The following is a 19,389-nucleotide window of genomic DNA, read 5'->3' as shown; positions in this document are numbered from 1 at the left end:
ACCAGCTGAGGAGTTATTTATGGTAGCAGAAATGACTCAAAGACAACTTCATTAGCAAAGACCATGCCAGTATAGGGTATGACACAGAAAATATGGAATGTGGAGCGCACTGCTCAACTCATAGGCAGCTCATTGGGTTGGAGAGTGTCTTTCACAGGAAGCTGTTGGCCCAAGCCTCTTCCTCGCAGCTCAGCTGGTTGGATAGTGTCTTACAGCACTCCTTACTACATATGCAAGCTTGGAGAGAGTGGTCCCAATAAATCTGCTCAGTTTCAGGAACTTTCTGACATTTGAGTATTTCCTGAGAATTAAGATGCTTCCCCTCAAATGGAATTTTCTCCTCTGTTTCAAACACACTGAATCTTAATGAGCATCCACCAAAGATGGAATGTTTTTCTCAGAGAAATGTTTTTTCTGTAGTTATCAATCTCCCCTCAAAATTTTTAATCTAAATTCTCATAGATTTGAGGAGCTCACAGACGTCATCAGAGAACTATTTTTGTGCAGTGAGTAATAATTAACACAGAAACTCACATCAGAGGCAAGTCCAGAAAATAAGTGTTTTTGAAATACTCAGGCACAAATAGGACACCTATATCATCCCTATAATATATGTAATATTACCAATGAAATTTGGTATTCAAAATGAAGTACATCAAATAAATTAGGTAAGTGAAATGAATGATGGGAACTTATGGCTCACTGCATAATTGAGAAATAATGAGAAGTCAGATGCAGTAAATAGCAAGCTTACTTAGTAAGCTAAAGTTGATGCCGAATTCAAGGTCAAAGGAGCTCTCTAATACAAAATCCATTCGTGCTTAACACATTATAGAATATTGGAAAAGTACCACTGGATGCTTAAGATGGGAGTTCACTGATAAATTTTCCTTGACTTTTGTGGTTTGGCCGAAGTCAATTTCCCAAGTCAACGGGTGCTTAATACCTACCTTAGAATTGGCTAGAAGTAATATCTGGCTTGAAATGTAGCATCCTAGATGTTCCATTGTAGGGGAAGTATATTGTTTAAAACATCTTTTTAGATTAATAAGAAAATAATGAATTCAAAACGTGTTATTTTATTTAATAATAATTTATTATTTATATGTGTGTGCAGACTGCACATTCAGTCAGAAGAGTGTGGTAGAATTGGTTCAGTTTCAAGCACACGGGTTTTTATTTTCCACAGGAAGTATCATTTTTATATTTATCAAACTTCTGCAAATTAATTTTTAATTTTAATAAGAAAAAATTATAATCAGTAGATACAGTGTATGTATGTGTGTGTGTGTATGTATGCTTGTATATATGTAGTGAAAATTTTTCAAACAGTAATAATAAATGAACTACTGACATTCTTTAAGTTTAAGGACTCTTGATATACCATGAAATATGAAATAAAATATTTAATGCCCATATGTTTTAGTATGATTTGATCTTTATGAAAAAAATTCCATTAATAAAAACATTTTTGTATATGGAAAATAAATTATCAATCCTATGAAGCTGAAAAGCATAAGGGAAAGTAGAGGCCTGGTAGGTTCCTTGTTGAAATGAAAGAAAGGTTCTGAATTTACAACAGTGTGAAAATATTAAAACTGTTAATATTTTATCTTATAAGTTATGAGTTTATTGATTTTGGCTTATATTTCATTAATTCCCCATTGCTTTAAGTATTAATAAAACAAAATAACAGAAAATAAAGAAACATTCTTCACAAACATTCACTGATCAAGTATCATTATGAAATATTTTTCTACTCAGGACAGCATGATTTTATAACATATTATTAACATAAGAGTTATTAACTTGGTCATGAAATGCATTTGTATTTTATAGATTATAAATTTAACAAGATAGTTAAAGAATTGAGAATGAAAAAACCATGAGGTTTCAAATTTATTATCTGGCCCAGATTCATTTTTTTTTCCCAGTAACCAGTGGACTCTCAAGAGAATTGATTAAAGAATGGTAGTTATGAATAATTATAAATGCCATTTTTAGTTTGCAATGCATTGCTTAATTTGATTTTACTTTTATTTTTTTCTGTTGAAAGTTGGTGCCAGAATCTCCACATTTTAACTTATCAGAAATATAGTGAAACTTGTAAAAAGCAATCTAGATAAATATACTAAGGCCATTTAGCATTCTGCCATGTACAATATCTAGGATTGACTAGGAAAAGATGATCTACGAAGCAGCTCATCTATAAAGGAAAGTGATTTTCTTTCCATTAGCAGACATTAACCTAGCTCTTTATGTAGTGGCAGAACTGTGTGGAGTTTCCCCTACCCACATTGGCATGTTAACTGGTAATATTCAAATCAGTACACTTCTTGACCTCCTGCAGTGTTAAAATGTAGCTGTATGCTTGTCCTATAATGCAGCTAGCAAAGACTGGACTTTGAGGCAGATTGGATAGTAACTGTCTCTGTCTCCTCACTGCTGTGTGATGTACACTAAGTTCCTAAAAGGCTTCTTCAAAAATCAGAGATGTCATTTCAATCCTGCCCTCTGCTTAAGCAGCAGAATAGTTTCCCCTCAGGCAAAGATTGATTTCTACAGTTTCTTTTGAACTATAATCAATCCCTCTACTTCCCTGAACTTTAAAAATTACTGTTAAAGATATTTAGAACAAGTATATTCCTTAACAGAGAAATTGAATTTTAATAAAAAAACCTCTATGGTGTCCAACTTATCAGAAAACCAAATGATTCTTAAACAGCTTTTTATGAGATAAAATTTTACAAAATGAGATTTTTTTTATTATGTGAATAAAATTAGATTGCTTTTCTCATTCAGAAAGAAAGCAAATTATTGTTCCCAGTTCCCTGAAGTACCCTGGTGAAATCAAAGGGAACTGGAGGCAAAGATTCTTGCCTTTTTTCCTCCTGCTATATCTGATCAGAAAAGGATCCTTTCAAAGTATTCTAAAATTAAAAGAATATTACTTAGTATAGATGTGAATTCTTCCAACAAAATGAGTTGATATCATAGAGAATATACTATAGGGTTTCACAAAGTGAATTTTAATATGTTTGTAGGACATGTTTAAAGTGTTCTTAAAATTCTATTGATTCTCTTCCTGAGCACCAATTTGAGTCATACAACAGCTCTGCAAACCTTTAAATCTTAAGATAATAAAGAAAATAAATTTTTAATAACTGTGGTGATAGAACGCTCATCCAGTGACTGATGGAAGCAGATGCAGAGATCCACGACCAAACCCCAGGTGGAGCTCCAGGAGTCCAATCGGCAAGAGAGAGAAGGATTATATGAGCAAGAGATATTGAGACCATGATTGGAAAAGGCACAGGGACAAATACTCAAACTAGTAGAAACATACAAACTGTAAACCAATAGCTGAGGAGCCCCCATGGAACTAGACCAGGCCCTCTGGATAAGTGAGACAGTTGATTAGCTTGAATTGTTTAGGAGGTCCCCAGGCAAGGGATGGGGACCTGTCCTTGGTGCATGGGCTGGCTTTTTGGAATCTAAGGCCTATACTGAGACACTTTGTTCAGCTTTGGTGTAGGGAGGAGGGGACTGGACCTGCCTCATCTGAATCTACCAGGCTGGGCTGACTCCCCAGGGGGAGACCATGCCTTGGAGGAGGTGTAAATGAGGTGGATTGGGGGGGGGGAGGTTGGGGAGTAGGAGGAGGGAGGACAGGTGAATCCTTGGCTGATATGTAAAATTTAATTAATTATAAAATAAAAATATTTTTTAAAAATAAAATGGTACAGAATGAGATTTCAGCAACCAAAAAAAAAAAAAAAAAAAAAAAGACAATGACAATATGTGTTCTTTAGGGATGAGTCCCCTCAAGAGAGATTCAAACATGAGTGATTGTCACTACACATATAAACATAAAAACAACACAAAATGTTCTCACCAGACTGTATTCATGTATACATATGTGTATATATGTGTGTGTAACAGTAAATATAGAAGAAAAAAGATTATGAATTTGAGAGGAAATGGGGTATCTGAGATTGATTGGAGAGAGTGAAAACTTAGGCTGAAAATTATAGGGTTTTTTTTCACTCTTTGGGGGCCCATCATCGAGCTCCCAAATAAATACACATGAAGACTAATTCTTACTTATGAATGCCTAGCCTTAGCTTGGCTTGTTTCTAGCCAGATTTTCTGACTTAAATTATCCCATTTCTCTTAAACTCAGTTTTACCTCTGGGCTTTTCACCTTTCTTTATTCTCTATATCTTTCTGTCCTTCTTATTTCATGACTGGCTATGGGTCTGGGTGGCCACACCCTTCCATCTTCGTCTCCTCTTTTTCATGCTCCTTGCTCCTTTCCTAGATTTCTCTGCCTATTTATTCTTTCTGTCTGCCAGCCTCTCTTAAACTTTCTCCTGCCTAGCTATTGGCAATTCAGCTCGTTATTAGACCAATCAGGTGTTTTAGACAGGCAACATAACACAGAGCATTACACAGAGTTAAACAAATGAAACATAGAGGAATGCGACACATCTTTGCATCATTAAATATCATAAAACTATATACAACAATATTTATCAAGTGAGAATTACATTTATAATATTCAGTCTACTTGTATTTAGAAAGTCTAGAGTAAATATTCCATTATATATCTTATCTTAGTGATTTCAAGGTTTTATACCTAATTTACTTTCCATCATAAGTAAGTAAAACTATAACTCTAACTATTTAGTCTTTAAGTCTATCAAAGACTTCAGAAGGATCTAACATTACCTAAAAACAGAGACATCTGGCTGACTGGTCAGTCACCCAAATGTCCTTTGCATCATTGATGTGCTTAGCCTACAGGACTAGAATATTTGGCAGACTTTTCAGTGAGGCAGGAAATTTGATGGACTGTTCCACCCTATATTGGCAAAATTCATCAGTCCCTTTCCTCTGTGCCCTGCAGAAAATCTGGCAGGCTCTTCTGTGAAATGGAATCTCAAAGGACTGTCCTACCTTGTCTTGGCAAGGTTCAGCAGTCTTTTTCCTGTGTCCCACTTGTTCAGTCCATACAGCACACTGTCAGCAGTCAAGGCAAGAGTAGGTCCTTTCCCAAATATCAAGTTTTGCCACATTGAAAGCAAAGTCCCCATGGAGTTTCTCCAATGCCCACCATCATTATTTAAAGAAAATTGGTGCTGCCAGGAGCAGATGTGTCTCATTGTCATGAAAAATCTTAGGCTATTAACATATTAAATGCTGTATTCTGTAGGTCTTTGAAGAGTTTGAAAAATCATCTATCTGAATTATACCACTTTAACCTTGAAAACATGTTGGGTGATGTCTTTCTGTATGCTGTGAGTATATGGTGTTCCCATTGGTTAATAAATAAGATGCTTTGGCCTATGGCAAAGTAGCTTAGAGGCAGGTGAGAAATCCAAGGAGAGAGATAGGAAAGGGAAAGGCAGATTCTGAAGAGATGCCAGCCGTGCGGAAGGAGTAGCAAGATGCCAGCAGACCGGTAAAGCCACGGAACATGTGGCAAAACATAGATTAATAGAAACGGGTTAATTTAAGATATAAGACCTAGCTAGCAAGAGGCCTGCCATAGACCATACAGTTTGTAATATGTAAATAATATGAGCCTCTGCATGTTTACTTGGGGCCAATCGACTGTGGGACTCAGGTGGGAGGGATTCATCCCAATCACAGGGCCTAGCAGGATTGGAGAAACCTTTCGACTACAAAAACATACCTAATGTGACTACAAGTTTCATTATTATAGATTAAATAATGGCCTGCAAGTCTCAATTATACACTACCTTTTAAATGAGTTTCACAAGCACAAATATTGCAATCAATAGTAAAAACATATATACAATATAACAAAAACAACCTTAAATTTGTATCAATATAGAAAAATCCACACCAATACAAAATATCTGATATTAATAGTTGTCTCTTTATCCTATATTCCTATATTCCCCTAAATGATAACAAACATCCATATCCCACCAAATAACTAAAAACCACCAACCCCGCCTCTTGGGAATGTGGGCATTGTGTTCTCTAGACTGCTTCCTACTCTCTGTGGGTGAAGGCATCTTAAGGGGTCCCTGAGAAAATTGAGATAATGACCAAATTCTGGGAAGACCAGCTCTAACCTTTGTTGATATATATCACCTGTCATAATTCTGGGAAGACCAGCTCTAACCTTTGTTGATATATATCACCTGTCATAATTCAGGAGGTCTCCCCGATAAAACCTAATCCACATTAACCCTAAAGGAATTCACAACCTCTTCTTTTCTGTGAAACAAAAGCAAAACCTCCTCCCCAATGTAACGTATTTTTGACTTCTTTCATAAAGTTAGATAGCCCTAAAGTATCTTGGTTGACTCAATTTCACAGGCCTGTTCACAATTCCATGTCTGTAAGCAGGTGTTTTATTTTTTTTATTTATTTATCAGCATTCAAAAATTTCAAAATCAGCACAATACCACATAGGATCCAGAGTCCTTATGTATTTTCGATTTTTACATTTTTTTCTTTTATATCACTTTCCCTCTCTCTTTAAAGAATTGACTTTATTATGTTATAATTATTTCTTTCTATCATTGTCTATACCCATTTTATTTTCTTTCTTAAACCTAGAGACATTGCTAAGCACACTTTAACCTGTTTAGATTTTTTCCCCCATGTAGAGCTCTTTTTCTGTGTATACTTTAGCCTTTTTTAACCACGTGAGCAAACTTCAAACTGTTAAGCTGGTTCCTCCTCTGTGGCTTGGCAGATGGCTCTACCCCACTCCTAGCATCCTTGAGAACCCAGACTTAAGCCCGTACTGCCCAGTCTGGAGCTATGTGACCAAGAAATGCATTCAGCCTTCCAGCACTGGGATGCTCTGGAATGCCTGTGCCCTGCACTGTGGAAGGCTTTTTTTTTTTTTTTTTTTTTTTTTGCCAAAAAATTTGTTCAAGTGCTGTGCAGTATGGCAAAATTTCTTAAAATTGCAGTATCTTTTTTATGATGTTTTTCTCTTTTTTTCTTCAGGTTTCTCATGCACTATGTGGAAATTTGGGCTCCATGTTGGTATGCCAAAATGTAGTTATTATTTTTTTTGACACCAAATAAATACATGAAGACATATTCTTACTTATGAATGCCCAGTTTTAGCTTGACTTGTTTCTAGCCAGATTTTCTATCTAAAATCACCAATTTCTCTTTAACTAAGTTTGCTTCTGGGCTTTTTACCATTCTTTTTTCTATATAGCTTTCTTTCCTTTTTATTCTGTGACTGGCTGTGTGTCTGTGTGTCTGTGTGTCTGTGTGTCTGTGTGTCTGTGTGTCTGTGTGGCTGGCCTCTTGCATTCTCCTCTCCTCCTTTTCTTACTCCTCCCTCCTTCCCTAGATTACTACTCCTATTCCTCTTCTTTCTTTCTTTCTTTCTTTCTTTTTTTTTGTTTTGTTTTTCGAGACAGGGTTTCTCTGTGCTGTTTTGATACCTGTCCTGTATCTCGCTCTGTAGACCAGGCTGGCCTCGAGAGCATCTCCTGGCTCTGCCTTCCCAGTGCTGGGATTAAAGGTGTGTGCTACCACCACCCATCCTCCTATTTATTCTTTCTGCAAGCCAGCCACACCTATCCTTTCTCCTGCCTAGCTATTGCCATGGATTCTTCATTAGACCAATCAGGTGTTTCAAGCAGGCAAAGTATCACAGCTTTGCAGATTCAAACACATGCAACATAAAACAATGAAACACATTTTTGCATCATTAAATAAATATTCCACAACATAAATGATTGTGGCACACCTTAAACAAATTTTGCAATAGGAAATTATGTGCATGTAGTATAGTATTCATGTATAAAATTCTCAAATAAAATGTAAAACAATATATAGTGTAAATATATGGTATTTTCAAAATGAATAAAATTTAAAAAGCTAACTAAAAGGAACTAAACTTTAAACTGTGAATGGGAAATGTTAATAGATTTAAATAAAAATTAATGAAATTAGTTTTATAATTATGCTCAGCTACTAAAAAATCCAGAGGTGTTTTTTAATCATATTCCTATGCTGATCACCTCCAGGACCTTGTACTGAACTAACACTTTATCTCTGAGCTGCATCTCCAGGCCTGTTTTTTCAGCTCTGCTCTTTTTTCTCATTTCTAAAGATTGTGCTGAACTCACAATATAGCTTACACAGAGATAACACTCATAAACCACTTACCTCACCCTCCTTAATGTTGGGATTGTAGACTTGTAAGAAATAATAGGCAGAGAAAAACTTTTAATGGAGTGCTCTTCACTGTATTAAAAGTTAATCAAGATAATGAAGCTGTTATGGAATATTATTTTAACTAGGCAAAGATGCATTACATGTGTTTATAGTGCAGAATATTACTTTAACTGTGTAAAGGTATGTTACTTTTGTTTATGCTGCTTTTGTTTGGCAATATGAGGATGTGTGTTTAATTATGTAAAGATGTGTTGTATCTGTTTCATCTTGTCTGCCTAAGGCACCTAACTGGTCTCATAAAAATTTGAATGTCCAATAGCTAAGCAGGAGAAAGAATAGGTGTGGCTGCCAGGCAGAGAGAATAAAGAGAAGGAGAAATCTAGACTTGAGAAAAAGAATGAGAGAGGAAGAGGATGATGGACACACCCGGGCCTAGAAGCCAGGCAGATATCAACTAGTCAGACATAGAGACACAGCAAAATTAAGAAATACAGAAGTAGGAAAGATAATAAGCCTGAGGCAAAAAAGATAGACAAAGAGAAACAGGTAATTTAAGTTAAAAGAGATAGCCAGAAACGTACTTAAGCTAGGCCAAGGATTCAAAACTAAGACTAAGTATCTGTGCCATGATCTGGAAACTGGTTGAAATTGGTTGGGAACTGGTTGGTGCATGAGTCATATTTAAAGAATACCTGGATAAAAGGTTTGGACAATGCCTTTAGAAACTTTGGGAGTAATTGATTATTTGAATCTTTTCGCTAAAACTGCGTATTAGCTAAAGCTGTTTTATAGAATTCTAACAATTTCAGTGAACCGATCTATTTATAATTATGTTAATGAATAATTATTTATTTGTAATATCTGACATACATCACATAAAACAATAAAAGACATTTTAAAATAAAATATAATTCTACCTTTAATGAATAAATTGAGGGTTGTGACTTGAATTTAAAAGATACCCTATTGGATCTTATTTTGAATGTCTGTCTCCTGAACTGAGTCCTTCCTTCAGGAAATGGACCTTAGTTTTCAGAAGTGGGTCACTGGGAATGGACCTTTGATAGTCATACTTAGTCTTGCCCCAGGTGCTGGTCTTATACCCTCTGTTTTTCGGGTTATAAAAAAGTGAGAAGCCTACACCTGTTGCAGGAATCTTAAAGAGTCTTATTAGTAAAATCAAACCTGAGCCGGTATTGGGGTGAACGCTGGAAGATCAGAGAGACAGAACAGGCCACAGCCACCTCACCTCGCCAGTTCCTCAGCTGATCCTGTTTCCTCAGACTGGAAGCTTCTGTGTCCTCATCCCAATGGCTCTCAGCTGAACTGCTGCTCGAAAACCTGAATGCTTAACCAGTCAAATGCTTCTAGTTGCTGGTCCTCACGCCTTATATATCTTTCTGCTTTCTGCCATCACTCCCTGGGATTAAAGGCGTGAGTCACCATGCTTGGCTGTATCCTTGAACAGATGGATTTCAGCCTCTGGAATGCTAGGATTAAAGGTGTGAGTGTCACCATTTTCTAGGCTTTGTACCTAGTGGCTGTTGTGTCTCTGAACCCAGATAAGTTTATTATGGTGCACAATATTTTGGGGAACACAATACCACCACATACACCAAAAGCTCCCACTCTTCCTTATCTTCATCATGTCAGGCTAACACTGTTTTAAGCCATGAGCTACAACAAACCTTCTCTTAGCAATACAAAAGCAACTACAAAAGCAACTAATATACTGCTGGTCAAAAGGATCCAGCAGGCTCTGCAGATCTAATGAATGCCATGATTGTTAATGGGTGAGTCATTAATTTAACTCTGGCAATGCTATTTTTTTTTAAATTTGCCATTCTGATTTAAGGGCAAAACAATCTATGAATATCACAAAGGAAAATCACAGGAAAGAAAGGAAGGTCCTTTCTGCTCAGGCTGCCCATGCCTCATAGTATTTGTCATTATTAGATGACAGTAGCAGGAATCCTCGAAATCGTACACTACACTGATCTTGATATGTTGAGTGCTGATTAACATACAAATAAAAAACAGTACTCTTTTTTTGGGTTTTTTATTTTAAATTCTTACTTAAACTTGTACACATATGCACATGAAATTGTAAAATTTAATAACAGTGGATAATGAATAATAAGGAGAAATTTAAATAATTTGGTAGTAACTTTGTACACTGTATATAGTCCTATGAAAAACATGAGTAAAGTGAATTTAACTTTGGTAAACAGGAAGAGGTATGAATTCAAATCTAAACTCCATTTATTCCTCCAAAGCAAAGTCTTGTTTATGATATATTATTAGAGTTATGGGTAAAGGTAAAAAGTGTGCTTTTAAGACAGTAAACTTTGAGAAGTATCAGGTATTTGGATACCATGAGCAGAAACCATATTAATAAAGTTGGTCCTTTGCCCAGGAATTCCTCTAATGGCTGTTAGGGGCTAGTGAGCAATAAGAAGTGTCCTTAATGCTACAAGACTGAAGAGCAGAGACTGTTACACTGATTCAGATGGCTTCATGCTCCAGTTATTACCCTTCTGCCTTTTAAAGTCACTGATGAAGAAAGTAGGCTCTGATTAGGCAGATTTCTGCTGTTTCTGCTTCCAACACAAATCTAGTGAAGTTTTGAAGGTCAGACGAGTCACACTGAGTAGAAAGTGAGAATGGAATACACAGGAAGAAGATAACTAGCACTTTAGAAGAAAACAAAGCAAACTTAACTGAGGAACGAATCTTCCTTCTGTGATTCATTTGCATCTGTGTTGAAGATTTTAATACTGATTTGTCTGAAGCAATTCATGTTTTGCTTCTTGACAATTGGAAATCTAATCTGACAGCCACCAGATATGAATCAACATATCGGGTAAAATAGAAAATTTGTATAAGACATTATATATATATATATATATATATATATATATATACAATATATATTAATGTATAAAATAGTACTCAATTCTATTAAAACTTAAGTATTTGAGTAAATTATTTAAGACCCCAAGCTATCATTTATCACTTGCAGAAGTGTCATGACACATGTCTTACAAGAATATTAAGGTAGGAAATAAAGTGATTATTAAAAATAATTCTTGGTGGGTGTGGTACAAAGTGTATCTAGCTGGTACAAGGCCTTGGTTTTAATCTCCACCACTGAAAACATATCAATACCTAACACATGCTTATGTTACATAGACAACAATATGCTGAGTACTGCTAACACAACCAATACTCATGTGTCCAGTATAGAGGCAGATGTTACCCGTTTTCTCTGTTTATTCCCATTATTACAAGATGTGTGTGGAAAATCCTTACTTCTTTTCTAAACATGTCTTTCCTTATAAAAGTCAGATATTTACTTTATCATTAATCCCATCTGATACTACTCTTCTTGGAATTAAAGTTGGATGTGTTTATTATTCAAAAACTTTCAAGGGCTTGATGTTTTACTCAACATAACCGTTCAAATCTCTAACAAAAACTTCCATAATTCTGTAGATGGGGGGCTTGTCTAAGCCCACTCTTTTATAAATCATGTTTCTTCTCCTTCACCCTACAACCCAAACACATTTGAAGACGCTTATACAGAAAAGCTATAACAACCTCAGGTAATTGACAAATCTATTTTCCTCAATAATCCTACACAATTTAGAATAAACATCTTGTAAAATGAATTGCTAAATGTTCTTAATAAAAAACCTGGAGCCAGATATTGGGGTGAGAGATCAGTCTAGAAAAACTCGGGGAAATTTCTACTAATGATTTCAAACTTCAGTGCAATTTAAGTTGTTCTCAGAAACAGTATGAACAGACGCTTTCTTATGTAAGAGTCTCCTGATAGCTGCAATTGATTGTTTATAACATTATAATAGTGAGAGGCATAGCTTTTAAGCACTCACTTGGAAGTTACTTAACATTTTTATTTTCCTACAAATATGCTTTCCATTGCCTATATCATTAAGGACTAAGTTAAAACATATTTTATATTTCCACTTTCCTACATATGTACTTGCAACTACCTGTGTGGCATAATGGTTCTTCTTCCCCTTTTCTTTCACATATGATTTTATCGGCAAAAGATAACTGTTCGCCATTTGGAGAAAGGATTCTTACATTGTGACATTCAAAAGGCAGAACTAACCTTGAAGCCAAGTAGGAGTTATGATGTTAGAGAGACATTCCATCAGTGAAAGACCAAAACAACAACTATATTTTGAAAATCCCATTCATCTTTAGCCTCTGAAACTCAATTCCAAATTTATGTATGTGTGTATATTTAATGATCTCTTTTGTATCTGTAGGTGTGAATGTCCGTGTGGATGTGCATAGTGTACAGGAGTCCATAGAGGACAGAGAAGGCATAAAACCCTCTCCACCTGAAGTAGTGAGCAGGTATGAACCATCATATGTGGGATCCACCTACCAAATTCTGATTTATACCTAGACCAGGAAGTGCTGTTAATTGCTGAGCTGTATCTGCAGTACCTAATTTGTATTTCGTATTCTATTTAATATGAAAGATTACCTTGCTATTAAAATTAAAATGAAGAATGGGAAACACAAATCTGACTGCTTTTGATACAAGTCCTTTCCATCAAGTACAGATAAACAGCTACTTTCAAGGCCTATTTTTATTCAACAAAGAGAAATAATGTTGTTTATGGATATTATATTTTGGGTTTCAGTGCACATTCAGATCACATGAAAATATTTCTGTCCCAGTGATCCAAATGACTTTGTCATGTTTCACTTTACCAAATCTAAAATACGGTATTCATAATTATCCAGTGTTTAAAAATGAGACCTAAGAGTATACAGTGAAACTTTCCTTCAATGATTTTGTTGCTGTCTCTACATTCATAAGTCAAAGATTAAATTAATATTGGAGAATCTATTTCACACTGATGTCTAATATTGGGCTTGCAGTCAAAATTTTCTATTTTACACATGAGCCACTTGCCAAGCTGGGTCACTTTCTATAGTAAAAAGTTTAACATCATTTACACATGATCAATAAATGCCTCAAAATAAATGAATGATAATTTTAAGGAAAAGGAGGAAGATTAATAGCTTGCAAAAATAGAAATGAAAATGTTAAGGTCTGGGTTGCAAAGTTTACCTGTAAATAATTTTATGAAATAAATAAAAACTAGATCATATAGGTGTTAGCAAATTCAATAAATAATTTGAGAGAGCATACACTAATGTCATTATAGCTAATAGCATGAAATCTGGCAGTGTGCACTACTAAATATGTTTATAAAAGAGTAGAAAAATAAATAGATTTTCTTTCAAAGCATAGAATCTGTAGTTTAGACAAGAATATACTCCTGATTAGATAGGGAGTATATTCATGTGACATTATAATATCACATGCAGACTAATTTTCAAGTGTTGGATCCAAAGAAAAAGAGATTAATAAAGCCTGATGTGTAATAACTTTTCTTGTCTTAAATATTAACTATGAACAATTGGAGAATACTGTAGTTTCATATTTCTATTTTTTCAACAAATTAATTTTCAGTAGATGTGACACAACACAATCTATTCACAGTCCAAAATATAAACTTTCATAGAAGCATCAGAGTATACAGTATCATATCTAGAAACTTTAGTTTTACATATGCTTTCCTAAATAATATTCATTTAAAGACTATGAAAATATTGTTACTTTATCAAATAAACTAGTGACATCCCAGGCAGCTGCAAGGGAAACAATTTTTATTGCTGAATTAATAACTTCCAACCAGACCAGAAGGGACTATTATGCCTCTTTGTATGGCAGCATATTGTTCTTTGGCTAAAGTTAAGCCTGGGGCTCTCAACTGTAATGAAATGTGCTCAATTAACAGCAGTTGGACTTGAATATTTTGGTTGATAAAGTACTTGTTTACACTGATTTTGAATGGTTCATATCATTTCAAATATTGTTCAGTGCCTTATCATGGAATATTTCCAAAGGATTAAAAAAAACAGAATAGCATATCAGGCTTCTCCTTTTGTCTCTGACTTTTCATCTTACACTATGCTTAAAATTTTAATTATAACAGTTAAGCAATACTGAGATTCTAAGATTAACAACTATACTACTTTTGTGTGTTGATTTTCATTAGTGACTTGAAAATGATTTACTTGTCTGTTTAGTTTTGAAATAAGAAGTATCAACTAATCTTATTTTCCTTACTGTAGATAATTTCCCCTTGAATTGCTAAGGAAATATTCTAGAACACTGTATTTATTTGTAACAATACATTAAAAGTTATTAAAATAAAATATATTACTATTCAATATTGATATAGAGATTTCTGTTCATGGTATGTATGACATAACAATTATATCTAGCAAATGAACTACAATAAGTATTGAGTTTTGTAAGAACTTAAACAGTCCGGAGTGGAAGCAATATGAAAAAAATCTGTCAATATAAAAGCATCACATTTAAATATACATATCATGGCTATAGAGGTGGCTCAGTGGTTAGAAGAATTGCTATTCCTGAAGACGACCCAGGCACAGTTTCCAGCCAGCCTGTAGACGCTCACAGCCATCTGTAGTTACCATTCCAGGCTGTCTATTGCCATTGGGTCTCTGCCAACACTAAATAAGCAAGTGGTACACATAAACACATGCAGGCCAAACAGCCAAAGACATAAAATTAATAATTATTTAAAAGTTAAAAATTAATTAAAAATAAAGTACACAATTAAAAGGATTTTCAGAATCTCTTTAACTCTGATTAAAGGATCTGTGAGAATTGTGGCAAAACAACAAATATTCTTGAATGATTTCAAGAATATTTGTTGATTGCTCTGCATTCCACTTAAACTTTTGAATTTTAAATATTTCAGAAAATTAACTTTATGCAGTACATATTGTACATATTCAGTACTAAATATTGTCTACTTATAAATATTTGTCTTAAAACAAAAAATATCAGTGAATTAATATTCATGGCACATAAACAATATACACTGTCCATTATATCTGTGAGATTATTATCTGCAAATAATACAGATAGAGCTGTCATATATATAATATTGTATGACAGACTTATTAAAAGAAAAATATAGAAAAAAAATGATAGAAGTGGCAGTTATAGAATGATTGAGAAGATGGGATTTTTTTAAATTGGTTGATAAGTATTTAAAATCCCAGATAGTCAACACTCATCTCAATATTGTCTATAAAGTATAATAATGCCATAAAATTAAAATAAGGACAATATTATTATTTACCTTGAGATTATAAAATATCATATCATGATAGCAAATAATGAAAATGCACCAATCATATAAAATATCTTAATCATTAATTGTTGAAAGCCATCATAATTCTATCATTTGATATTATAGTGTAATATTCCACTATTAAAACATTAAATCTCCTTACCATGGTGTAGCTGTGGGCTACTTTCATTAATTCAATGCATCCTTGAGCATCTGCAAATGCTCGGATTCCTAAACAGTTTGATGGATGCAGAAGCTTCATGAGGAAGTGACAACATACTTCTACTACTTGAGGAAGCTGGAGAAGGCACGCGGCTGAAAGAAGGTTTTCAATTGTATCTTCTTTCAATTCCAAGCAACCTAAAGTGCAAATAAAGCAAACTATGAAACTCAGTTTTTAGCATTTCTCACATGGCTAATGTAGAAATTAACCTGTGTCTTTCCCTCAACCATGTTGGAATTTAACTGTCCTGATAACATGTAGCTCTTATGAAGATAACAGTTACTGTGAGTTGTGTATGAACAGTTGTATATACACAACTCACATTTATAAGAGGTATTTGTATTCACTTTACACAAGAAAGGCCACATTTCATTTAATATATGGAAGGAATTTCAAGTTCTTGTTGTAATGTCAGCCGAAGGGACAATCTAAAACATTTAGCCTGGCCTTTATCTATTGATGGCCTGTTCTCATAGCTGTTACAAGTAATATGTAAATCCAACTAGCTGGAAAACGTAAAACACATGACAGACCTGTGTCTTGAATGAAAACCTGGAAAGTGGGGTGCAAACTGAAATCACTAGCTTAACAAATGTTATTAAAAAGCAATAAATTAAAAATGAAATATTTGATATGTATATATGACAATTCATAATCTATATACCTATATTTATGAAAAATACTTTAAAACAATTTGAGAAAACAGTATGGACATCTTGAAATCTATAATTAGTTACTTACAATTGAGTATAAGTCAAACTTTTTAGTTATATACAGTTTTTATATATAAAAATACTATCTTATATATATATATATTCTTTTCTAAAATACTTAATAAAGTTATCAAGAGAGTGGAAACATTTTCTAAACAAAGATGTGAAAAACAGATAAATGTTGATGTTGTATTTTTATAGCATAACTCAGATTCTCTGATATGAAACAACAGAGAGATAAATATCTTCAGCTTTACATTCTCTCAGTAGAATTTGCACACAAGCTGACATGCTATCTGTGGGAAGATCTACTTTCCAGGACACTTGGCTGTGTTCTCAGAACTTGACTCAGGAGGATTCTTGCTATTCACTGATAGGAACTGCTGAACTTTTCACACAGTCTGAATACCCATTTCTGTCTGAGTGTCTAGAATGCTCATTCATTCTCATTAGAGGTTGCCTAGGCGACCAGCCTCTGGTATAAACTTCTGGTTACTGAGTCAGTAATGAGCCTCCCTGCCTAACAAGAGTTTACACATTTCATCACAAATGACTATCCTTAGTTCCATGGGCTTGCACTCGATGAGGGCCTAAGGGAGAGTGTTCCTCATTTTCTCTGAATTCATCTGATGGGACTTTGTCTCTTCCTCAGTGTGCTTTATATTCTTTTTGTAATAATAAATTATGGGCATTTGGTGCAACCATAAGTAATGTCTGCTGAGTTATCTCATAAGCCTTTGTACTCAGATATAAACGTTGGGAATTTCTACTTATACTATTAACTGTAAGAGTTGGAGTTTTGATTTTAAAAGATAAATGCTTTACTGTTTCATTCATCCAAAATTTATATCAACATCCATTTTAATTATATTCAACATTCCATAAACATTGTAATGGAAATGTAAAAAGTCAACCTACTACTATTATGAAGATCCAGTGAACCTAGGCAATCCAAAACATTTAAAAAACCTTTTTATATTTAGTAAAATGCTAAGGAAATTAAACCTGAATAACACTGCTCCTAATAAACACAGACACATTAAAGGAACTGAACAAAATGTTCTGCAAATAAGGAAAAATCCATATATATGTATGGAAAAGAAAAAAGTAAAGTAAGCTTAAAAGAAGATAATCACTGAATAAATCAAATAAGCATGAACAAACCATGTAATGCAATGTATAAACCTAATAATATGTAAAATTTACTCAAGAAAGATTATAAACATAAAAGCTAAACCCTGATTATAAATCTTCTATAAAAATAAGAGAAAATCCTTGTGACCTTAAATCAATGAAATATTTTAGGTAAATATCAAAATGTAATCCAATAAGAACAGAAGAACTTGGACTACATGAAATTCACTTCAAGAAAACTATCTGAGGAATAAAAAGGTGAACCTTAAACTAGACAGGTACCTACAAATCATACACCTGATAAATGATTGCCCAACATCTCTTAGAAACTTAAAAATCCAATAACCAGAACTTTAAAAAAAGTCAAAAAATATTTAAGTAGAAGGTTTTGTCATTTTTTTTTTCCAGGAGAGGCATATGACTGAAAAGTGATGACAATCATTAATGTTTTCTGAAATGAACACAATGAAAGAACATGAAGCCTGGTTAACAACAAAGCTGCTCCTGCGTGTGTGAAACAGCAGATAACTACTTTGGGAAATGTTTTCACACTTTCACCTCTTCTAACACTCACTTACCTATTCTACTAAGCCTCTGCTTAGGCTAAATGGAAGAATGCATTATCATAAAGCTTTGTACATGAATGGTATAGGATTTATGTAGCAGTGGACACAACCTCTAAGCAGTCACATGTGTAATGAAATAGAACTACATCTGTTCAAGAAATCACATCACAGTAATAAGGAAGAAATCATTGCAATACGTAGAGACATGATTACACTAAGTGAAAAATGATGAGTGCAAAGAAGTTTCCTTGAGAACTAGTACAAATTTTCCAATTCACTAAAACTCCTAAAAAATATCTGAAAACGTATTCTTGCAATTACATTATACAGACTAAGCATATTATATTTATTCATTCAGAAATATAAGTAATATACATAAATTTATTTAGGATTATATATTCAGTTTGTACAAATTCTTTATTAATAAATAAAGATAATAATACAATATAAATGAAGATACTATAATTGTACAGTTTCAATAATTTCTAATAATATCCTTAGACATAAATACATTGTATGTTATCAAAAATGGATTAAAATATCTATGTCCTTAAACAATCAATACTTAAGGTGAATATACTCAAATAATTTGTTTTAACTTTTTGAGTGATTATTTTATTATGATCTTTTTCTATAGTCCTATATTTTTTGGTATAGTCCTATATTGAATAATTTTAAGATAAATTATTGTGAATTTTGTTGAGTAAATTAAACTATTACCATTATTTGTCTCAAAGAGTTAAAATGCTTTACACTTTTCAACTTAGAATATATGCAATGCTAGAGAATATTTTTAAAAGCCAGAAGGCACAAATGGAATAGTAGCAAGTGCTGAGCTTGAACGCACACAAATTGAGCTAGCTCATGCATGATATATTTCTTTACATATCTATAACTCGGCCTTTTATTTAGCATACTTAGATGCTAAAAAGGCAGAAATCTGCCAAGTATTTGACTTCAAAGTTGTTTAAAAATAATGTGAATACTGTTAATGTGGACGAAATGTAATTTTATGCTTTTACTTAAAGTATACCCTGAAGGCATACCATTTCTGAGTATTTTTTTTTTTTTTTTGTAAAAGGGAAAGTCTATAATTTGGTATTTGAATTCTGTTATAGTTTGAATTGTAAGTGTTTCCCACCAGGTCAGGTTTAAATCCTCCTTTCCCAGCATGTAGTATTATTTTGAAAGCTGAAAAATCTTCAGGTAGGGGACTGGCTTGCAGAGGTAAGCCACTCTGGTGATCTACTGATTTTTATATGACTTTCCCTGTTTTCTCAGCTTCCTGCTATAGTCTAAGGAAGGAGACTTAGAAACATGCTTCCAGCACCAAAAACTCTGCC

The 19,389-nt window shown here is 33.8% G+C and overlaps 1 protein-coding gene across 1 annotated transcript in view; it reads right to left on the bottom strand.

Moving 5' to 3' along the window:
• Klhl1 (kelch like family member 1) overlaps positions 1-19,389 on the bottom strand; it is a 335,255-nt gene that overhangs the window by 180,363 nt on the left and 135,503 nt on the right. The window contains exon 4 of the mRNA XM_052732608.1: positions 15,574-15,770. Coding sequence (XP_052588568.1) covers positions 15,574-15,770 — 197 coding nt within the window. The remainder of the gene's footprint in view (positions 1-15,573; positions 15,771-19,389) is intronic.

This window comes from Peromyscus californicus, unplaced genomic scaffold (genome assembly GCF_007827085.1).
Source record: "Peromyscus californicus insignis strain IS unplaced genomic scaffold, ASM782708v3 Scaffold_12__1_contigs__length_115047231, whole genome shotgun sequence".
NCBI lineage: Eukaryota > Metazoa > Chordata > Mammalia > Rodentia > Cricetidae > Peromyscus > Peromyscus californicus.
This window is presented reverse-complemented; position numbering and strand designations above follow the sequence as displayed.